Source organism: Alosa alosa, chromosome 16 (genome assembly GCF_017589495.1).
Source record: "Alosa alosa isolate M-15738 ecotype Scorff River chromosome 16, AALO_Geno_1.1, whole genome shotgun sequence".
Taxonomy (NCBI): domain Eukaryota; kingdom Metazoa; phylum Chordata; class Actinopteri; order Clupeiformes; family Clupeidae; genus Alosa; species Alosa alosa.
The window spans coordinates 23,057,719-23,082,356 of NC_063204.1; the positions used below are offsets into that span (position 1 = coordinate 23,057,719).

A 24,638-nucleotide genomic window follows, 5' to 3' on the forward strand; every position below is an offset into this window, starting at 1 on the left:
GATTGTCAGAGTCATAGTGACATCACTGCACTGTATGGTGTTGTCTTTCAGCGGCTGGCTGAATAACATTGCTGTAGTCATAAGCACTTTTGCTGGAGATGAACACAGTGTACACACACACACACACACATGCACGCACACACGCACGCACGCACACACACACACACACACACACACACACACACACACACACACACACACACACGCACACACACACATACATGCACATACACACACATTCCCACAGGAAACTATGAAGCCTTAAACAAAATATGCTGTTACATGTTTTTATAGGTTGAATTGAAAGCACATGTTAGCTCACACAAAACAATGATAATATCAACATTATGAAAGGTAAAATGCAATGTAACCTTCCTCCTCAGCCACTGAACTCTTAGTAGTCATAACACTCCAAAAAAGCTGCCAGGTAGTAGAACATTCTTGGTCTAAGGTTTGCGGGAACATTTGTCAAGGGCTATTAGAATGTGTCATATTTTTTAAACACATAGTGGAAAATACCAGACAGCTATCGGTAAGGCCCGGTGTGTATAAAACAACACAAAAGAAACATTGTAAATCGAAAATTCAAGGGCTTTTGGGGACAATATCTCCTTTGGGACAGCTATCATAATACAGCCATCAATAGAATGATGGGTTTTAGCAGGGGAAAAAAATCATCATCAGTGGGAGAGCTGGAGGTTTGTCTTTCCCCTCTGGCTGCAAGCGCTGCTGGAGAGAGTCCAGGGGAGACGTCTGCAGATCTGCACTTCACCCCTCCTTAGATCTTGTACTTGACCTTCCCCTGATCACTGATCACACAAATGTGCTGGATCAGAGACGACCAGAGAGAGAGACAGAGAGAGAGAGAGAGAAGTAGGGGGGAGAGAGGGAAATTAATCAAGAGAAAAATAGCTGTCACTCATGTGCTCAAATATGAGAAGAAGTATTGCACCCACGGAGCAGAGAAGGGGCCACCATCAGAGAGCGTCCCCCCAACCCCTCCTCCTCCCATGCACTCCCCCCCTTCCCCTCCCAGATAGTGGAGGAGCCCTGGTCCATGCCTCCCTCAGCTCATTCCTCACGTCTGAAGGACCTGCTAGGGTTTCACCTACAGCTGGAGTTATGTAATCAGGAGCGGGCCCCAGCGCTAACGCTAAAGCAGGGGGATGGATATTCACACTCACACCGGGGCCTAGAGGAGTGGAGTGGAGTGGAGTGGAGTAGTGGGCTAGCTTAACTCTGAGAGCCTGCAGTGACACAGACTGGGGGAAGATGATTCATAGCGGTATCGCTAGTGCAGAGCTGGGCATGCCTCCCATTCTTAAAAGGGATGGTATAAGGGTGTGTGTGTGTGTGTGTGTGTGTGTGTGTGTGTGTGTGTGTGTGTGTGTGTGTGTGTGACAGTATTATTGCACACATCAGGGGCATAGGAATAGTGTGTCGTGTGCATGCAGAGGGGATTATGTTCCTCTGTGCATGTGTGTGTGTGTGTGTGTGTGTGTGTGTGTGTGTGTGTGTGTGTGTGAGAGAGAGACTGTGAATGCCTGTCTGTATGTGATGTGTGTGTGAGCATCAGAGGGCAGTGTGAGATGAGGAATGATGACAGAGGAGAAGGAAAGAGACCTCCCAAAGACTGATAAGCACATTCTAACCCTAAACATTCCTGTTTTCACCTTCCTTCCAGCCCAAGCCCATGTAATTCAAACCACACACACACACACACACACACACAAACACACACACACACACACACACACACACAAGAAGACCCCCCCCCTCCAATAACCGCTCTCTCTCCATCTCTCTTTCTCACACACACACACACACACACACACACACACACACACACACACAAACACACACACACACACACACATACAAGAAGACCCCCATAACCACTCTCTCTCCATCTCTCTTTCTCACACACACACACACACACACACACACACACACACACACACATGCATTCTCAAATGAGCTGAGGTGACTCCTTCTCTCCTATGCAGTTTTTCCATGTGCGCACAGCTTCTGTAATCTACACGCTACACGTTTATGGAGGCGCTGGGGTGTAACCACAGACTTGCGCTTGAGCCTTACGTTAAGGTCACGGAAATACTCGTTGTAGTCCAGGGCGTAGCCCACCACAAAGCGGTTAGGGATGACAAAGCCCACATCTGTGGGGAGAGACAGGTGAAGAGAGGGGGACATGGAGGGTGAACGATAGCGAGCAAAAACAAACAATCGGGACAAAAGAGGAGCAAAGTGGCTCTCTAAAGCCCTTGCATTGAATTACAGCATCAAAGACACATTCCTCTTGTCGAGTGAAAGACTGTTTGATGGTTAGATATGTATCTCAATGTGCGTTCTGTCAGACTAAAAGAAAGTGCTTCAGTGCGAGCGAAAGAATGTGTATGAGTGTGTGTGTGTGTGTGTGTGTGTGTGTGTATGTGTGTGTGTGTGTGTGTGTGTGTGTGTGTGTGTGTGTGTGTGTGTGTGTGTGTGTGTGTGTGTGTGTGTGTGTGTCTGCGCGTGCGTGTGCATGTGTGTGTGGGTGTGTGTGTATGCCTGTGTGTGTGTGTGTGTGTGTATGTGTGTGTGTTTGTGTGTGTCTGTGATGGATGAGAGTACATTTAGAGACAGCAGAGAACACTGAAAGGGCACTTACAGTCCGGCAGAGTTCCAACCACATTAGGAACCCTCTTCACCAGCAAACTACAGAGCAAAAGAGGAAAGGAGGATGAGAGGGAGAGACAAACTCTTAGAACTTTACAGTTTTTTTCAACTGCTAAAGAACACACTAAATCTTTGCTTGTCACACAAACAGGTGTTCCAAACACCATAGCCCACCCACACCAAATCTGCAAAACCATACACTAATTTTCAGTGTTTAACTCAGTTTTCAATATCCTAAATCACATTTTGCAAATCACCACACATAATTTTCTACCTAACACACAAAAACCTGACAGGGAGTAACCTGATTTTGGTTTTCAAACACAACCATCAAAATGCCACACTTATTTGCCAGTCCAAAAGTGTTTATAATGTGAGGCGAATTTAGAGATGTATGCATTTTGAATGTTGTGTGTCATTTTGCTGAAGATTTGAGGCATGATGCAGTTGCAGCTATTTGCTAATCCGTCTGCCATGCAGCTTGAGCTCCAACCCTTTTCCCCCGGCCTCATTCTTATGGCCGTGGTGCACCACTGATAAGGGAGCTTAAAAAAGAATAGAATGCATGGTGTTAAAAAAGGAAAAGAAAAAAAAACACAGGATCTGGACACTCAGTGAGTGGCGGCTGGTGACACTGGGGAGAGTGACATGCTCTTCCTGTGCCTCTCCACTTCCCCTGGGGCTGTAGGAGGGAAAGAGAGAGAGTGTGTGTGTGTGTGTGTATAGGGGGGGGTTGATTGCAAACTCACCCTGCAACCTTGACCATCTTAGGCTGGAAGGTCTTCACATGCTTCAGCAGGGCCTTCATGGTCTTTCCTGTGTCAACAATGCCCTGTCATCCAGTGAGGCAGTTAGATGGAGAGAGAAAGATGGAGAGACAGAACAACACATTTTAGCAAAAAAAAAAAACACAAGTTGCAGAAAAAGAAATACATACATATACGTACAGTATATATAGGTATAGGTATATATATATGCATGTACTGTATGTATATAAGCTGTAAAAGGTCCTAGTCTTGATTAGTTTCTTTGGATGTTTATGCATCTCTTGCTAAAGCATCTTTTCTGCAACTCTTACTCTGGCGACATGGAGCTTATTTATTCCCCTCAGTGATGCTGTGTTCAAAGGAATGCTGTTAATAGCTACAGGACGTCACTGGAGAGTCTTGTTGTAGGCCCCCTGCCTCTCTCCCAGGCCATCACCACATTGTAGAAATCACAAACAGGGTGAAATCACCATTCGGTCGCCCTCACTGCTAGTTTCAGCTCGTTGATTGTCACCAAATGTGAAAGTGGGACAGCGATTAATCGTTGGGTGAGATGTCGTTTAAAAAAGTCAAAATTAGGTCTCGCAACCACAGCAAAGTAGCCTGACGTAGTCATACTCAATTCTAGTCAGAATATGAGTCTGATACTGCTCCATTGGGATGTAATTATGGGGTGTGTTTCAACCGATACAGGGGGGGAATGCCTCTGCACTCAATTGGATAGACCTAACCAATCAGAGCAACAAAATAGCTTACCGTGAGTTGTAGGAAGAAAACACACGAACCATCCTTCTTCCCCTATATCCCCTCCGTTTTTAAAAATAATTCTGTTGAACAGTGATATGCTACAAACATGTTAAACAGCTGGGAAAGGCTGTCGCAAATCCCTCGAATAGGTGGTCAATCAGAGATTTCAAACGAACGAGGGAACATGTCGCAATGCAACAGCGCTGTTTTCCCTTGATGAAAGTGAAACCACCAGTTTTCCCACATCTCAACTTTGGCCAAAGTTTTCAGAAATAATCGATTTCAGTGATACAACCTCATTAAATAATATGAATTTTCAATATGGGGTCTTATCCTTCTAGCCACAGTGTTTTTGTTTCAAACATAAGCCTAATCTAAGCATGCTCAGATGACGTGATAGACCAGGCGCTGTTGCTCACCTGTGCATCATTGTAAAGCCTGATTTGATTTGTCCGCCTGATATAGGGCGAGCATACTTCCACCACAATGAAGCAATGCCAGACCGAACTTCCCGACCTCAGTTATGGGCGGGACTAAGTTCGGAATGGCACCCAGGCTAACAGCAAAGTACAATGCGTCAGAAAGTGGCAATAAATATTTCTATTGGAGTTGTATTCGAGGACAGATTACTTTTTTTGCTTCTTCCAGTGCTTAGAGTGTGTGTGAGTGTGTGTGTGTGTGTGTGTGTGTGTGTGTGTGTGTGTGTGTGTGTGTGACATCAGTCTGGAAAATTTCTGATGAAAGGCAATCTGAGGGGGAAAACGCCATTTCACTTTTTTTTGCTGTTTTTCTCGAACACGACAACCGTGACACATTCCAGCTGACTAAAGTCACGGGGATTCCTCTCCTCCTCACACCCAAACGGAGTGACGCAGACCGACACACAACAACACGAAACAACACCACTGTGATGGACAGACCTCAAGTGTGAACAAAAGTGTTTGCTCACGACTATCACTTTCCCCTCTCACACACTCAAGGCGATACCACTACACACCGCTGCCTCAAATGTGGACTGTGAAACTTTACAGCAGCGAGGAGGAAAACAACTATGAGTGAATTTAAGCTGTAGAGAATGACACTTCAAAGGTGCAACATGTTACAAATTAAAACTACACAGAACGTGTGTGATCTGGAAGGCATGGCAGAATCCTGTGTTCCCAATAGTCCTGTGGATTCAGTTAATCTATTTCAGGCTTTCACTGCATTTTGTTCTTGGCTACAATTGGTGCACACAAATGCCAAAGAATCACTTCAACAAATCACCATGTGTGGAATGCAACAAATCATGGTGAAGTTATTATGTGGTTCTTGTATGTTATTTTTAATAACCACATATTGCACTTTTAAATACTTTGAGAGGCTGTTGGAGAGTTTCTACGTTAGTGAAACTTGACAGAGCAGGAACACTGCAGCTGGTGGAAGTTGGGAAGTTGGGTAACTTAAGCTAATTGGTGCAGAGCGCTAAGCTGCGCTGAAGGTATTGTGTACCTGTCAGAGGCCTGAAAGGGAGAAGATCACTCACCTCCACGATCAGGACGTTCTTTTGTGTACATGTGAAAGGAAAAGGAAAGCAGGTATTAGCTCGCTGAGAGGCATGTAAATAAACATCAAAGACCTGAATCAACAAACACTGTCCAACTTGAGTGAGTGTCCCACTGTATGTTTGTGTGTGTGTGTGTGTGTGTGTGTGTGTGTGTGCATGTATGTATGTGTGTGTGTGTGTGTGTGTGTGTGAAAGTACATATGCACCAGTGCATGAGTAAGCGTGTGTCTGTGTATATGGGAAAACAATGAACTGTCATCAACTCTCTCTCTCACCTCTATCAGGGTTTAAATCCCAGTCCTAACTGACAGTTGCAGAGAGTCTGAGAGTTTGCATGTGGCCAGCATGGAGCTCTAGTGAAACTCTCTCTTCCTCTCCCCTTCCACAAAGCCAGAGGAATGTGCCATACAGTATATTTTGATTTGTGTTGTGCACTGAGCACTGTGAGGTGTTCTTTGTGTGAGAGTCTATGTTTGGAGGCCAGTGTGTTTGTGTGTGTGTGTGTGTGTGTGTGTGTGTGTGTGTGTGTGTGCAGAGAATGCAGGCACAGCTCCAGCAGCTCTGCCTTGACACCTGAGTTACACAGGGTTACACAACTCCTCATGGAGTGCCAAGTGCACCCACTCCATCTTTCTCTAACACAAAGACACACACACACACACACACACACACACACACACACACACTTCAGTAAACACACACATTTGTATGCAGTCATGCACACTCAGACAAACACACAGACACACATGCACACTAACTCTCTCTCTCTCTCTCTCTCTCACACACACATACTCACGTACAAGGTACATTTACACACACACACACACACATACACACACGCTTCAGTAAACACAATCAAATCAAATAAACAAATAAAGCCCTCCTTCCGGGACATTGTGATGGACCTGCTTTGCAATATCTCTTAAGCATCATAAAGCAGTCAAACCATTCATCAGCACTTTCCCCTGCCAGAGCAACTCCCCCCCCCTCTCCTCTCCCCTGCGGTCGGAGCCCAGCACATTTTTAATCTCAGGCATGTTACCCAGCCAGCTACAAGCACACATAACTAATTGACTTGTCATCATAGCTGAAACTCTTATCATATGATTCTCTCTCTCTCTCTCTCTTTCTCTCTCTCTTTGTACAGTTCCTCTGAAGTCATCCCCTTTCATTTTTTTTCATATGAGAAACATATATGAATGTGCGGTTATTAAAGATTTATCATCTACCCCTGCTGTTGACTTACGAACACCTGCATTTGAAATATGATTCTTTGACTTCTTATGAAATCAAATTCCATTCTCCCTTTGGTTATTTATTCAGCTGACGTTGAATGTTAAATGTTAGATTTTAAGGGTAGATACAATTACATTATTACATTTTCCTCCTACTGGGAAAGCGTGTTTACAGCGTATGGCAACAGCCAAAGACACGCCGCAGTGTTTCCATTACAAAATCAAAATTTGAAAAACAAAAATGAGAGCGTTCGTAATGTAAAACACAAGTTCTCATGACACCAGCTCATTTAGCAGCGAGTGGGTGCCAATCAGATAGAATGCCCACTGGCACACAGTGACACCCACACCCGGGCAGCCTGGCACCATGCAGGCTGGACTGCACAAACACAGCCTGACAGGAGTTGCTGCAGTCGGCCAGGATACTGATCAATACCAGCAATGCAACTAGCTGCTAACCTATGAGGTGAAGTCCACCAATGGCAAAACACCAATAACACCAATCACCAATAATGGAGCTATGGAAGATCTGATGAATCCAATTCTCCTCTATAAAATGTTAGTAAATCATGGCTGACTGACCTTTGTGAACACCTAAGGGTATGAAGCTAAACCTGCAGTGATTGGTGAACACATTAGAACCTGTAATGTTGCATAACAACATGCTCATACCATGTGGTGATGAATTTATTAGATACTCCATTGACATTAAAAATGCTATCTCTGTTATTCTAGATGACAGTATGACTGATATGGCTGCATGTTTTGATTTGATTTGATTTGTGTGTGTGCATGTGTGTGTGTGTGTGTGTGTTTGTTTTTTTTTTAAGTGCCAGCGGGTGAGTGCTGACTGTGGGTTGAGTTAGTCTGCCAACCCTGTTTACTGATGTCCTCTGTTATTTCAAAACCAGGACTCATGTCCCAATTCTTTTCCTTTGGCTCTTTAATTCTGGTTTTCTTTGGGACATTAGCTTGTATATCAGGAACATATGTATGACTGTGTGTGTGTGTGTGTGTGTGTGTGTGTGTGTGTGTGTGTGTGTACTGTTTTGAAATGTCTGGAGAAATCATTTCATCCATGGCAATGATTCAGTTTGCCATCGCCTGTGTCCTCGGTCAACTCTCTCTTTCTCTATCTGTCTATCCTCTTCACCCTCTCTCCCTGTCCTCTCTCTATCCATCTCTCCACCTCTCTGTGCTTTCACCTTCTGCTCTCTCTCTCTCTCTCTCTCTCTCTCCCTCTCTCTCTCTCCCCATATCCTCGTCTCCCCTAAGACAGCATTTTTACATCGGCCACACATTCTTTCCATGGGAAGGCGACACGCCCAACACAAACATATTCACAGGCGGACACACCTCAACATATTCATATATTTAGCTCAAGACTCCATGGTATTATTGAATGTCTGTATGAATCACATAAAAATCCTCTCGTTCATATATTTTCCCGTGCTGTGGGGGGTGGGGGGTTGGAAATCAGACAAAGTTGCATCGCACCTCAGGAAGAGAGGCCTGTGTTTAAAGTGACCCCAAAGAGACATTCCTCTTAGCGCGGGTAAGTGGGTGAGTGAGTCAGTCGCCGGGCAGGCCAGCAGCGCAGCACTTTAACAAAGTGACTCTTATATGGGCGATACAATGACCACGCTTGTCAGAGCAAAAGCCCAAAACATATGACCAGTGCGGCAGGGAAAGCCACCGTGTCGAGTCACTGGGTTCACTTGTCTACATCATGCCCTTTCCTGCATTTTTACCCTCTTTCAATTTGCTCGACTGCTTTTTTTATGACTCTCACTCCTGTTTGCTTCCCCGGTTTGGTCTACTTGTCTGTCTGTCTGCCAGTCTCTCTCTCTCTCTCTCTCTCTCTCTCTATTTCTCTCTCTTTCTCCTCATTTCTAAATTAAACATGTCTAGTCTTAGGCTGCTCTTCACAAGTCTGAACCTGACATTTCCTGTAAAAGGGAAAGGTTGGAAAGTTCCCCGTAGTTCCCGGAGGATGTTCCGTATTACTGTAATTCTGAATCTAATGAGATGTAGACTTCCTTTATGTGATTTCCACACCAAACACCCCACCCAATAACAACAGCATGTCGAATCAGGTTGGAAAATCTCCAATCTGTGGGATTCCTGTTAACTGGACTTACCGTAACTAATGCAGTACGCTAAGAGAAAGAAGAAAAAACATACCTGGGAGGCCAATATTTTTCCAAGAATCAGGGATATTAAATTGATTAAGCATATGAAGAATTGAAATGCCATGCAAAATCCAAAACTAATAAACAAATGGAAAGAGCTGGAACAGCAACATCTATTACCTATCTAGTGACCTGACAATGGCCGCCTTATTGATCAATGCATGTGGACAATAATGACGCACTTGACAAACTACGGACGAAGAAAGTGCTTCCACCAAGCAAGTGCCACAGTGGCGTGATCATACCTTTCCTGTAATGACCGAGAGATCCTCTGGGCCGATGATGTGGAGGTCCTCTGTGGACTGGTCATTCTGTGGAGAAGGGAGTTGGAGAGGGGGAAGACCATAGGGACTGAGGTTTAGAAGATGTCCTCCTGTGAGCTGTCACTTCCTATCAGGTTACAGTGCCCCCTGACATGACAGGCCTAACCCCACAGTGAGCATGCTCACAAAGCACAGTGCCAGACAAAAGGAACAAACTAGAGAAGGCAGAGAGAGTTAGTGATAGAGAAGAAGAGAAGAAAATAAGAAAGAAAGAAAAACAAGCAGAAAAAAGAGTAAAAAACGATGTGATGACAAAGACAGAAAAAATGGAAAGAAGAGAGATAGAGAGAGAGAGAGAGAGAGAGAGAGAGAAAGAGGGAGAGATACTTTTGAGAGATACTTTTGTTACCTCATAAACAATGGACTGCTTATATTGGGGGTCGAGTTATTGGGGGTCGTGTTATGTGGGGTCAGGCTGACCCCCCTGTTTCTGCAGGGGTCAAGTGGACCTCCTGCTTGGGCTGCAGGCCCGCTCTGGTGCATCGCCTCTATTCAGGCTGACAGCTGCAGGCAGCTCTGGGGCCTGTCCAGCGAGCGGGGCCTCCATGACACAGAGGGACTCACCAGGGCGTGTGACAGGGAGCTTGACCCCTAACTGGTGCGCAGTGGACTCAAACCACCAGACCATGGCCAGTTACCCCTCAACAAAAAAGAAGTGACTAAAACTACAGCCGGCAAACATCATCATCACTTTCCCTATTGGTCTCATTGAGTGAGTATGAATTAGATGTAGGAGGATATGGTACGTGAATCTGAATTTCATCACTAAGGGGTTTACATCCTCTGAGAGTTGAGCTAATAGGTATGAGATGAGAAATCTGGTTGCTCTTGGATTAAATGTGTTTCTATGCCCTTGATTTATTCTCATAGAGGTGCCTTAGAGTAGCATTACATTTATGGTATTTGGCAAAGTAAGCTCTGTCACCTCTCCTGAGCTGAGGATGGGTGCTCAAACCCCAGAGGAACAGTAGTGCCCGAAGGAACAAAGCATGTGGCCTGTGGACAGCCAATCAAATCTTGTGGATTTAACACAGAGCTGTTAATTCAGCACTATAGTCAGCCAGGGAGGGCATGGCAAAGCCAGCAAACAAGAAAACATTGCAGACAACAACATAAACACACTTACATACTTACACTTACACTCACACACACACACACAATCACACGCACACGTACACATTCACACACGCACACACACACACACAGAAATACAATGGAGAGAAACTACAACAGAGGGTCGTCTCACCAAGAGGAGCCTCGCGTAGCATTACAGTATATGGCACATAGATTTAATTAAAGGGTGTTACCTCTACACAAAGACAGGCAACATCTACATCATTCCTTGTTTAAATTGCCATATGAAATCCATAGATGATGAAAGATCTATCGATCAACTGAGTGGCAATTTGCCTGTCAATATAGGTGGGGTTTCACACAGGGGCAAATGACCTTGAAATCTGACAGCCATTTTTTTCTTTGCAACTAAACTTTGACAACACTGCCATCTGTTGGATATACCGCTAAATAACAGTGCAAAGAGTGCAGCTCAGCCAACAGTACAGAGAGTGCAGCTAAGTCAACCCTACAAGCCTGAAATGGACCCCAAGATATGTATCAATAAAACACATTATACAAGCAAATTTAAAGGGACACCAGGCAAGCCTGATGCTTTTTCTACGAAACTCCCCCTGGCTCGGTCTGAAGCTCTTTTCCTTTTCTTTAGGTCTTCTGTCAAGGGTTTTCGCTGCTTCTTCGCCGGCTCTGCCATTATACAACAATCGCTAGCGTTTCGTTAGCCTGCCTGCTTCGGTCGGCGAGTAGGATACACTGAACTTGCAAGTGGGATATTCTTCCTACAGGCAGTAGGGGCGGGCGAGAGAGTCTTCATTCGCCCTGTAACGAGTTATTTACCATATACCGACTTACGAAGATGAGTAATTAACACGAAAGCGGTGCCTGGTGTCCCTTTAAGGGACAAAATGTTCTGCAACTTTAACATTAACAAGTGGGTGCATTAAAACATCATTGTCAATCAGAAAAGCAGTGTTTCCTCCACATTGATTTTGCCATAGCTGCCCCCCACGCTAAAATGATTGCCCCCACTGTATCAGAATTAGGGCAGACGCACAATGTAGTAGCAGTTACCTTTTAAATGACCCTGCAGACATCCGCTCCCTCTGGCTGCCACTTACATTGTAATTTAACAATAAGTAGAACTAGTCAGAGGTCATAAAGGGTTATCAGAGGTTATTTTTGTGTTGATTGGAGGTTGCAGACTGCCCTACCCCCACTGCTAAAAATAATAAAAAGAGTAAACACTGAAAGGGACTGACTTGATTTCACTTCATTATTTTTGTGGTGTCAATAACAGTTCTGGCTTTAAGTACGAATGTCTTTCCATAACCTATAAACCAGTTAAATTAACTTTTCCTTAAGTCATTCTCATTGAATTCTGATGTAATCAGTTGTAATGAGCTTTGCTAATTGGCTGAATTAATAACATACTGCAAATAAAATACATTCAAGAAGTCAAGGTCTTTTTGTTGTAACACATGGGGTCAGGGGGGTTCTCCCCCAGGATTTGTTTTAACTGAGTAGATATGATTTCCTTTATTCTGGTGCATTCTAACAGGTGGCCTACTGGAGCAATACTGGGCCACTTTTTTTAGTTTACATTACGCCTTGACTGCACAAGCAAACATTCCATGCCTACCTACATAAAAAACCTACATAAGCCCATATGCCATTTCCCTTTACACATAAACTGTTGTACTGTATTAATAACTAGTTTGTTAACATCCCCATAAGCTGCCATTTTCTCCACCAGCATCTCATACATTAGAGGCAGTGTTGGGCAAGTTACTTCAAAATCGTAATCGTTATGTATTACTTATTACTGTCATTTCAAAGCAATTTGTTACATTATAATATTACTGTCTCTGAATTGTAAGGCATTACACTACTATTGTATTACTTAAGTTACTTTTACCAAAATATCTAGAAATATGGATTTGGAATTCTAAATGCAGTTTATTATGCTCAATGCAGCTCATTGCACTTCTAATGGAGGGCGATGTGGTATAACATAATGACTGAGCTAGGCTTAAGGCTAACAACAGTAGAATGCAATAGGCGTAGTGATGGCTTATAATGCAATACAAGGAACAATCATAGCCAGAATTTTGTTAAAAGCAGACAAAAGGTCGAAGTCTGGTCAATTGTGATAGAAATGCTGTAACTTTAGGCTTAGGCCTACTCATTAAAATTAACAGGGCCCACTAGCTGTATATTGTAACCCAAAACTTGTCAAGATAGGCTACACAGTGCCACTGCTGGCCATTTTGGTGCCCTAACTGGTGAAATACAGTATTAACCTAAGTATGTCATCATATGGTCAACCATAAAGATGTAATCTGCCTGTTCCTAGGGATGGGTAGTATTTCTGAAACATGTAATATGTATTTGTATTATAAATACAACATAGTATTTTGTCATTTGTATTTTATTGGGTTGAAGGAAATGGCTCTGTATTTTGTTTCAAAATACTTTATTGGTGTGTATTTTTGTTTTAGAAATACTGAAAAATACTATATGTGAAAAACACTAAAAAAAAGTAGATACTACACACAGGTGTAATGAATAATTGGTAATTAGGCAACAATGGTTTATTTCTATCGCAATCAGCTAATGTGAGAACAGCTGTGTTCAAAGATACTCACAGCTTTTCATTTAACGGCTATTGTTGAAGCATCAGCTCTGGTCTGAAGCACTGGTGTGAAGTCGTACGCAAGTAAAGATGAGCAAGTTTACCTGTGCAAGTTCACATAAGGACCAATTGTCCAATTGTCTCCATGCCAATCTTTAACAGAAAAAATGTCAGATATCTCAATGAACCACAATGACATCAATAGATGGTAATGTGTTGAGTGTGTTTGAATTCCCTTCCTTGTAGCATTCTACAGTGGGAACAAGTTCACCTTGTTTAATTAAATAACAATTATATTTCCTTATTAGGTGCATACTTGAGGTTAGAGATATTAAGGCATATCAAGTTTCTCACATACTGGAACTTCAAGATACATAGGCTTATGATTTTCTTATTCAGTTCTGCACTGGACTTGAATTACAAAATTCGCCACAGATACATAATTATGATTTTGGCCTATTGATTATAATGTGGTTAATTGAAAGCTCTGTCAGTCGTTTTGGATAAGCATCAGCTAGATGACTAAATGTAATTGTAAATTCTTGAATTATTCTTCTGATCACACTACATGGACTTGCATTCGGTATACTATTTGGTATGACGGGCCAAATTGTATTGTTTTTTACTATATAGTTTTAATAGGCTAAATGTTTGGGATATTAAAAAGCTTTTTTTGCAGTGCTTCCATACTTCCTTGAAAAAAGTATTTTGAGTATTTTCTAAATACAAAAATACAGTATTTTATTTTGATACATAATATGGTTACTGTATTTTGTAGTTTATTTTGATACATTAAAAATGAGGGTATTAGGTATTTTATTTTGAAATACATTCTGATGTATTTTTGCCCATCCCTGCCTGTTCCCAGCATTAGAAATAACACTTTGCAATGGTTAGCTTGTCACCTGTGACGATATATGCTAGGCCTAAGTGACTGACCTATCTGCATGGGCGGATTATGAACTTTCGGGCCCCCTACTAATTGTTATATATGTGGGAGGGGGGGTTTGGGGGTCCTCCCCCAGAAAAAAAATGAATTTGTTTGATGTGATTTCCTGTATTCTGGTGCATTTTGGGGATGGCCAATACTAAATTCAATCAGATTTATAGCCTACATCCTGATTTGTTGATACTGAGGCAATGATTCCATGCAAAGGCTTGGGCTTCAGGGCCCCTGGGCCTGGGCCCGGTAGGCCCGTGCAGTAATCCATCCCTGCCTATCTGGGTGCGTTTGAAGATGCCTGATGAAATCAGACGTTGTTGAATAGGCATAATTTATCCTGGTGCGACACACCTTGCATGTAGCTGTTCGCTTATTTCCTCTGTGCAGTTTTTGTAACCGAAAGTAATGATAAAAGACACAACTCCGGGAGGACTTCTTGTCGCCATGGTCAATGCATTTATATCGAGAAGCCCCTGAGAGTGTGCGCACATAGCGCATGCGTTACATTGCACATCATGGCAAAGGGGCCATGCCGCTTGTTATACGTTTCAGAAAGTATATGTAGCAGTAAAATAAAATAGAAATACATGAATAAATTTAGATTAAAAAGCAATAATTACATGAAATACAGCTTGTTCAGGAGTCTCGAAGCTCGAGTCCGAGTCAAGTCTGAAGTCTTTTGAGTGGAGTCGCAAGTCAAGTCTGAAGTCACTGTTTTTGCGACACTTTGCAGTGTTTTGTTCTATTTGCTCCATCCATCTGATCCAAATAAAAAATGTGTTCGATAATCCAATTTTCAATTTTTTTAACTGGTCAGCAAATAGATAATTGCTGTTATTTTCTAAATGTGTCATTAAACAAAAAAACAGAAACTGGATTGGAAACAAAAGTAAAATTCAGTTAATATTGGATTTTTGCATTTTTTTACCGTTTTTGTTGGGGTGAACCACAAGCGTAGGGGATGACCTGGCGCGCGGTGTTGGTGATCACATTTTATCAGCGGATGTAGAGATGGAGGGCTACCAAACACAGTTCAGCTTGCATCAAGGTGCCAAGCGATTGATAATGTCAGCTTGAGAGCAGAACTTCAGATGCATCCTGACACGAGTACGTGTGTAGAATGTTCATGTTCTGGGAGGCTTTGGAGACCTACATGATCCAATGGACTTGAGCCGTAATAGCCTATAGCAATGTAGGCTATTTGCTGTTGAAATTAATAAATGGATAAACTGATAAATTAAGCATACTCCCTGTTGTGTCTTTATTTAGCCTAATGAAACCTATAGTCTAGCGTAAAGTGTTAAATAAGCAAAAATGTCCCATGTCAAACAGTGCTTGGGGTAGCCTGTATAGCCTAGACTGACGTCGATGGCAAAGCATTCTTCTTTGGGGAATTATTTGCTATGGTATGGCATGGCCATGGTATTCAAATATACTGTAGATATGTTCAACATAGGCTGAAAATTATGTTTAACGTGCCATCTCCCAAAAGTCGGCGAAGTTTTAGTTATTAATCTCTAAAGTAGGCTAATGAGTCAAAATCACGCACTTCAGGCGCTCTCTTCCACCATCTAGCCTGGCCCAGCTAGATGGTGTTCTCCCCCCGGTGCTCGTGGTTCAGTCCAACCAAAAGCTCAAAAAAGGAAAATTAGAAAATTGACGCATCATTTCAATTTTTAACTTCTGAACAGAAAACCGTAACTGTGCTCAATTGAAAATCAAAATATGCAACAATAACCCATTTACTGTGCCGTCCTAAAAAATGGATAACGGATTTTTAAGCCTATTTTTATATTTTTTCATGTGAATTCTGCAAATAGAACATAGCACTACAAAGCGTTACACGGACCCTAAGTCCAAAGGTGTTTAAGTCGTGATTCACTCGGATCTTTCACCCGTGTCTTTAAATTAACCCATGAGTCGCGAGTCTCTAGTATCATTAACTCGGATCAGTTGAGTCCTACTACAATTCGATCTAAAACGATAAACAGCGCCACACACAAACCTCTTGCAACATGGCAACCACAACTCCACAAATCAACTCCAGCGGCTGAGTGGCAATCCGGGTTAGCCGGATCAGCCGGCGGTTAGGCTACGTTGAGTACGAGTCAGTAGAATCAGCCGGCTACGTTGTCATGAGTGGATCTGCGAGAGCGATAGCTCCTCCTCGAGGTGAAAAGCAATTCCACAACAAAAGCCATTTTTCCACTTCTGAAATAGCATTCAATGTTCTGCATGTAGCCTAGACATAATTAGATTTGGTGTATAGATGTAGCATATTAAAATGCAATTAGGTCGTGCAGACAGTCCGAACTGCACAAGCCACATGGAGCTTTCTTGAAATATCTACCTGGATCAGTCGAATCAGCCGGGCGGAGCCGGCTACGTTGTCATGAGTGGATCTTTAGAGCAGCGAGTAACTCCTCGTCAAGGTTAAAAGAAAATCCACAACAAAAGCCATGCGTTCACTTCTGAAATAACATATATTCTGCACGCATTGCCTACTTTAAAATGCAATTAGGTCGCGAAGACAGTCCGAAACATTGCAAGCTCTGTATGGAGTTGCTTGAGTAGGCTAGCCTACCTGGGTCATTTGGATCAGCCGGGCGGACCGGTTACATGTTGTTATGAGTGCGAGTCAGTCGAATCAGCCGGCTACATGAGTGGATCTGTAGACGAGCGAGTAGCCTAGTTTCTACTCGTGTCAAGGTGATAATAATAATAGGCCTAATGCGAATAGTAGTAGTAGTCAGAGGTGGGACCAAGTCACTGTTTGGCAAGTCACAAGTAAGTCTCAAATCTAAGCAGTCAAGTCCAAGTCAAGTCCCAAGTAAATACAGAGAAGGGCAAGTCGAGTCCAAGTCCAAGTCACCTCAAAGCCAAGTCGAGTCCAAGTCCAAGTCCCAATCTTTTTCAAGTCCTGAACAAGTCATCAGGTACTCTTCACTTAATAATGCCATTATTAGACTATCGATCATAATTTTAACACATCAATCTAATCTACAGTAAATTTTTTTTTAAAATACAGATTAAAATATGTTCAATGGTTTTGTCTTGAAATCATTTACGATATATGCATGCGCATACCTGTGTAATATACGCATGAGCATACCTGAGTAATCTGTACGAAACGGATAGCTACAAGACACTCATAGCAGCAAATATATATTGTTTTTCCAAATTGCGGTGTCCACTGTAAGGATGAGAAATAATTTGACTGATTGCATTTCACTGTGCTAGGCCACAGATTTGCCTGCAATCAATTTATTAGGCTGTCTGCCAGTGGCGACTCATAAGGGAAGCCAAGGTCATGGTTAATGATTCCAATAAATGGTGACGAGAAGAATCGTCACATAGGCTACATTAGTAAATTGCTGCGGTTAAATATTTTACGTTTTTATTAGGGCTGTCAAACGATTAAAAAAAGAACTAATTAATCTCATATTTTGAAATGAATTAATCTATATTAATTGCGATTAAAAAGTACATTTTCTCACTAAAGGCTAAAGCTTCTTATATGGCATATTAAATACCGCATAAATCACAATATTACTGAGTAACCACAAAGGTAAAAGTAAAACACTTCTATTTATTTAAAGGATAATGACAAAGTAATTTTGTTTGTCACTTTAAGCCCATTGTGTGCCACTGTCCACACGTTCTCCTAATGATGTTTTTTTACCAGCTCCATTCACATATAGCTATGGCTAGTCCACAAACTCTAACATTGTTTGTGCCACATGTATAGCACAATATTAACAACGATACGCATGATATTAAGTTGGCACAAACAGCTTTCATTCCTTTGGAAATAAAAGCATGTGATGACATGATGCTTGCTAGACATTTTCTGTTTGCAATTAAAAGTGAATTATGAGCCTGGTATAGCCAGTAGCCACCTAGCTACGTGGAATGCGTTTCAATCGGCATAATATCATGTGCTTCATGTAAACGAATTATTGAAGACTTCAAGACTCACCAGTTCCATTACACAAAAGCAAAGACAACTCTTCATATTCTTGTCCATTTGCAGCCTGTCAAAGTTCCCTGGCTCTCACAGTTTAAAACAGTAGTGAGTACCGGATAAATCCGCAATTTCCTCTAATCTCGTCTTTGTTTCCTTCATGATTTCCCTTCATAGGCCCACGTTTCTCTCCCTTTTGTGCGCGCTGAGACGCGTTCTCAATTAAATGGAGTAGGCCGCTAGCATACGTTCAAGTTGGATCATCGTTATGTAACATGCTGTTGATACATTTTGACATTGTAAACGTTCTCTAACAAAAATGCAAATCAGTTTGCAGTAAAGCTAATATTTATTTATTATTGGTCCTTCCTCTGTCTCTTGGTGCCCTACACACAGTGCGTGATGCGTGGTGGTAACAGCAGCACTGATCACTGTGCTCTGCCTGTTTGTGTCCACTATGTGTATTTTGTTTTTTTCGTTGCGAGGTGAAAGCATCTCTGGGGTGACTGGTCCACGATCAGGAAATTAATTTTTTGACTCGAGACCTGTCAAGTCATTACAAGTTAAAGAGGCAAAGTCCGAGTCAAGTCTCGAGTGAATAGTATTCAAGTCCAAGTCGAGTCTGAAGTCATTAAAATCATGACTCGAGTCTGACTCGAGTCCAAGTCATGTGACTCGAGTCCACATGTCTGGTAGTAGTAGTAATAATAATAATAATAACAATAATAATAATTTATTCACTGCAGGGCATTTCTACGTTCCTGTTTCTATGTCTACATTGAAAGTCAATTGCTTAGGCTAGGTTAAGACAATACATAAACAGTCTGGCTCAAACTGCTTTCTTTCCCGTGAGTGGGTGGAGGTTTTGATGCTATTATATTAGGCTATATTATATTATATTATATTATATTATATTATATTATATTATATTATATTATATTAGGGTACCTAACAGTATAGCTATGATTAATAGTAATATTAGTTGTCTAGTATTAGCAGCCTATAATACTTATTAGAATAGATTCCTAGTAGCCTACTATTAGTAGTAGTGGTAATAAACATTGTAGCAGAGTAGCATTAGACCTAGGCAAACTTTTCTATTGTTAACAAAACAACAACAAATAATTAATTATTATCATATAGGCTACCCTCTCTGTCAATAAGATCAAAGTTTCTGAACATGAGCACCAAAAAGATGAACAATATGTGGATGCACTTTGACCAGGAGAGCAAAACTCTAAAGGCTAAATGCAAGTGCTGCAAAAACCTGGTTTCAAATCATGGAGGATCCACATCCAACATGAGAAGGCACTTAACGAAATGAAGCACCCCACGGCACTGCTTAAACGTAGGACTGAATTTCTTTGCGATTTAGCAATACTGACTCAAGTGACTCAAGTGACTCGTTCAACCCGGATCAGTTTAGTGAGTGACTCAGAATAACCCGGATCCTTAAAAGGAATCGAGTTTGACAGGCCTAAGTCCAAGTCCCCATCTTTTTTACATTTCTATCCCTTCATTCTCTTTAATTCAAGTTCACAGCACGAAGCTGACATGAAGAGCATTTATGCTTTATCAAGAATCAAAAAGATTAGCGTGGCACCGCTCTAGATGTGTCATTAAATGAATTGTGCTATTTCGCAAGGTATAGAGATCTTTCGGTTTCACACACAAAGTGCACTTAACTGTTCTTCATATCCTAGTTGTCTCTGATAAATTGAAAATAATGAGCGTAGGCTTATGTCCATCGAGTCAGTTGCAGCCAGCCACAGTCATCTTCAACCAGTAACAGGAGATTTGCGCAGTTGTTTGCGAATATCAAAACATAACACCACTTAATTTCAGGTTAAAATGCATTGCAATGCGCGTTACTGAGGTTTGTACCGAGTAAAATATTACCCAATAGTTTTTTGTAATGGCTTACATTACCGCGTTACAGCAAAAAGCAATATGTCATTCCATGAAATCGGTGCCTTTTCAACTTTAAAAATGTGAAAAATATAATTGTTTCAAACTGATTTTTTTCAATGCCCATTTAATTAACACATCTTAACATGACAAGAAATTGTGTTGGGCCATCTCAAGCTATGCATTTATTTTTTACCATTCACTTATTACATAGAATATTGTAGGATAGTAACAGGACTGATGGTAACAGGACTGATGATTTCATGGTAAATTGCTCCTTTCTAGCTAACAGGTCAAGGTTAGGGAGGCACATGTAATGTAATCTGAAAGGTTATTACTTCTAGATATAGGTAATATCAGTATTGATAAATAATTGTTTATATATACACTTTAAAAATGGTAACAGGACTGATGTTGTATGCTCGCCCCTCTCTCACAACCCTGATAAAACATGAAAAATAGGACATTTAAGAAGAGAGAAAGTTACCCTTTCTTACACTGTGGAATCTGCTTCTTCTAAATGATGTCACTTTCTTGAAATTATGTCACTTCTAGTTTGTACCATTATTTTATAAGGGGTTTTAGTGAAAGTAACAGGACTGAGATGAAATTAAGGGACAATGATAAATGACTTAAGTAGTTATTATCATGAACAAACTGTCAAAAATAAGCCCCGCCCCCTGAAACGTCATAAATCATGTGATAACCACGCCTCCTTTTTTATGCAAATTAGCCATGTGGTTGTCACCACGTGTTGTTTGTTATTGTTATTGTTTTGTGAGTCATGTGACAGTCATGTGACTGGTGTCAAACCCCTGGGCAGCCAAATTGGATGTAAAGTCATGTGAAGGTCATGTGTCTGGTATCAAACAATGCCACGCCCCCTTGACATCCATATTGGATGTAGTGTCATGTGACAGTCATGTGACTGATGTCAAACCCCTGGGCGGCCATATTGGCCCCCAAACCCACATGTGTGTTTTGTGGATAATGGGGGATCAGATAAACTTTGTAAGAGTTGTATATGTTTAGTGGTAAATGGGGGTACTCTCCTAGCAACTATATGAATGGCTGAGAGTAGTATGAAGTTTACTTTTATTTTTTCCTAGAGATGTTGAGAGATATGGATTAAAAAATATATATATTTTTTTAAAAGTTTAAATTGGTTACCATTTCGCTAGGCGCTTTGGTTAAAAAGGTGTCAGCCAAATCCCATGTACTGTAATTTTTATAACTAGAATCATGGGGTCGTGTGTGTGTGTGTGTGTGTGACCAAATGGGTCTATGCCTGGAGGAGGTGTTGGGCCCGGGCATGTCACTGTGTGTGATGTTTGAAGCCCCTTTCATGTGTCTTATCATATAGTTGGCTAGCCGGAGTCATACTGTTTAACTGATTACAAACACAGTGGTTAATTATGTATGTATGTATTGGGGGTCTAAGAAGCCCCCACACTTTGTAGAGGCGGTGTTGTGCCCAGACATGTCTCTGAGTTTATTGTTTGAAGCCCCTTACATGTGGCTCATCAAACAACAGGCTAGCTGGAGACGTACTGCTTAACTGATTACAAACACAGTGGTTAATTATGTATGTATGTATTGGGGGTCTATGAACCCCTCACTTTGTAGAGGAGGTGTTGGGTCAGGATATGTCTCTGAGTGTATTGTTTGAGACCCCTATCATATGACTTGATATAGGCTGGACTATTCCATGATGCTGTGTAGCGACTGTCCATAGCAGGCTGTACAATATCCTTCCAAGAGTCCCTAAACATCACCCAATCTGCATCACAAAATGAAATGTGCGCCATGTCGTCTGAAAACGCCAAATCCGGAGATGTCAAAGTGTATAGCTTCACACTGCGATCTTCCTTGTCAAAAACATAGCCTCCTATGCGCCCATCGTTCAACAACCATTGGTATTCCACACCATCATTAGGTTTTACTCAGAAAATTAACAAAGTTTCAGGTCTCCTCCTTTTGGGGTGCATAAGTCATTTCAGGATTCGATAGCTTATCGCTAACAGGCGTGAGTGTAATCCGTCTCTTTGATTTTGCCGATTCAATCATGTCAGCCATGGTAAGTTCTGTTCAAAATCACTGCTAACAATGATAGCTATACATCACCCACAGCTTTTTATAATCTCAATCCTAGAGACATGCGGGGCAAAACACACCCACTACAAAAAGGGTTTATAGATAACCAGGTGTCTGCATACAGGCGTCACTACTCATAAACAGATCTTTTACAATGTTATCAGCACTAGTGTACGTAGGTAGTAGGCAGACCCCCCACATGAAAGGGGGCTCAAACAACACACTCAGAGACATACCCGGACAAAGCCGTGGTCTACTGGTTAGCACTTGTAACTTATAGCTAACACATTCAACCAGAACCTCTAACAACATGCTAAACAGGTTAACGGCTATGCTCCCAGAGGAAACTTTTGCTTCTCATTTGTATCCCTTCTGTTGCTAAGGAGGCAAAATGGTGATTCTCTTTTAAGGATCATTTAAGTATTACTTTTGTCACAATTATTTCTCCTAATTTTTGAAATAAAACAAGCAAAAGATGAGACACATAGCAATAAGACAAGTAGGAGTCACATAAGAGATATTAGTTTGAGAAGCAGGAGAAGTACAGGAGATCTCTTATATGTTTGAGTGTAGTCTCATTTACAACTTGTTTCTCCTTAGGAGAAATAATAGAGCAAATGAGGAGACATTGCAATGAGAAACTGTTGAGAAGTAGGAGTTACAATTGAGATATCAGTTTGAGGGTCAAAAAATAGGGCACTCCATAGCATTTCAAACTTTTATTTTATAAAACAAAGCAAAACAGTTGTACTTTAAAAATGGACTTTAAGCAATGGGAGCTTGCACAGTTGCACTTTAAAATGGACTTCAAGCAATGGAAGCATGTTAATGCCTTGATATGTTCTTTTAAAAATTGTGTATTCTTATTTTTTTTTTTTTTGTGTGTGAGTGTGTATGTGAGTATTATTTTTAAAAAGCTGCACAAAGCAAATTGCATTGTACGGACCAACTGCACAATGACAATTTAAGTCTATCTATAAATCATACAACATAGAGGAATGAACTAATAAACAATAACATAAACAAACTGAACTTGTGCCAAAGCGTGCCATACTGTGTACAATGGTGGATGAAAGCGTGGGCTGGTCAATCTCGTCTTTTTATCCTGGTGGTGGAACCAACCAAAGGGAGGAGGGAGAGAAGAGCAGAAAATAGAACTTTGTTAGTTTGTGAGCCACTCAAAAATACAAAGTAAGACATTTGTTTGACCGTCTGCTTTCATAACTGTGGGAATTTTGATACAGCACAAAGATCAGACACACCTTATTAATCACTTAAACACAGAATGGGGATGTGATAGCTACCACTCACATTTGCTATATGTTGCCCAATTGAAAAACAGATTGTATTGATATATTTGTCAAGCTTAAACAAGTTTGTTGAATTCCCTCACCTCATCTAGTGAGTAAACTGTATTGTCAGACTAGGATTAACCCCTATCCAGCTTACCACTAGGCCTTGTTTTGGTTGGACTAAGCCTATTCAGTGTAAAAAAAAAATGGGCATCTGAAAATAGTTTAGTTCAGAGTCCTGATGTCAAAAAAGTAATTTGGGCATTTTTTTTTGTCATCTGGGAGCTGGCTCTATAGTCAGAACGCATAACAACTAAATGCAGCGTTGCCTTGTTTAGTTCTGATAGTGGGTTTCAACAGGAACATTTCTCCTGTGATCAGTGAGGTTTAAGTGATGAGTATTGCTGGAACATGTCACGCAGTCTCATTGAAGGGCAAATCTGGTGTAAACTGATTCAAAGCCTTGTTGTTCGAGCTCACCAGGCACTGTCCAAAGGACAAAGAACAATAAAATGTGTCATAACCTAGACAAGTTATGGACAAGAAAGTAAAGCTGACTCAATATGGCAAAAAAGCCTTCGGTATCTTCTTTCTATTACAGGGTTTCCTCAGGTTTGACCACCCCAAATAAGACTTTTTTTAAGACCACTTACATGAAAATTAAGACCTATATCACACCCATTATGTGGTTGTAAAACACCAGATCAAATCCATAATGACAATTAAAACAACACTTCCCCATGATGTGCTGTCCTCTCCTTTCGACTGATTATGTTGATTCATTGCTGCGGTCACGAAAACCCAAAGTATTGTTTTATGATATCCTAAGAAATTAGACTAGTGTAGTTGCCACGATACCAAAATTATTGTTTCGATACGATACCACATCAAGAATTGCGATTTGATACTTCTTGATAATTCTTAAAAATGTATTTGATTTGGGGGCCCAGACCACCTTGACATCATCAGTAATATTGAATATAGTGTTATCATTCACACCAGTGGGCATCCTAGATTCTGCTTGACTCTTTCCACACACCGCGGAAAATTATGGCTTATTTCATATGTTTCTATTTCATATACCTTAATTCATATAAAGTGTACAGTTAATGTATAGTATTTTTTAATCTGCATAATTACTATTAATCTGCTTAATTGCTAAACATATTTAGTCATTTGAATACTTAATATTTATTTTTAAACTATTACACCTAGGCAAATTTTAATGTGGTGTGTAGGCCTAGGTGT

The 24,638-nt window shown here is 41.2% G+C and overlaps 1 protein-coding gene across 2 annotated transcripts in view; it reads right to left on the reverse strand.

Moving 5' to 3' along the window:
- Positions 1-290: 290 nt before the first annotated feature.
- The window catches only part of prtfdc1a (phosphoribosyl transferase domain containing 1a), a 37,812-nt gene continuing 13,464 nt past the window's right edge, over positions 291-24,638 (reverse strand). Inside the window, exons 4-9 of one of the 2 annotated variants that reach the window (XM_048267230.1) lie at positions 9,406-9,471; positions 5,713-5,730; positions 3,423-3,505; positions 2,666-2,712; positions 2,098-2,174; positions 291-826 (exon numbers count right to left, since the gene is read on the reverse strand). In XM_048267230.1, coding sequence (XP_048123187.1) covers positions 779-826; positions 2,098-2,174; positions 2,666-2,712; positions 3,423-3,505; positions 5,713-5,730; positions 9,406-9,471 — 339 coding nt within the window. In that variant the 3' untranslated portion in view covers positions 291-778. The remainder of the gene's footprint in view (positions 827-2,097; positions 2,175-2,665; positions 2,713-3,422; positions 3,506-5,712; positions 5,731-9,405; positions 9,472-24,638) is intronic. The other variant, XM_048267231.1, reaches the window with a different exon arrangement.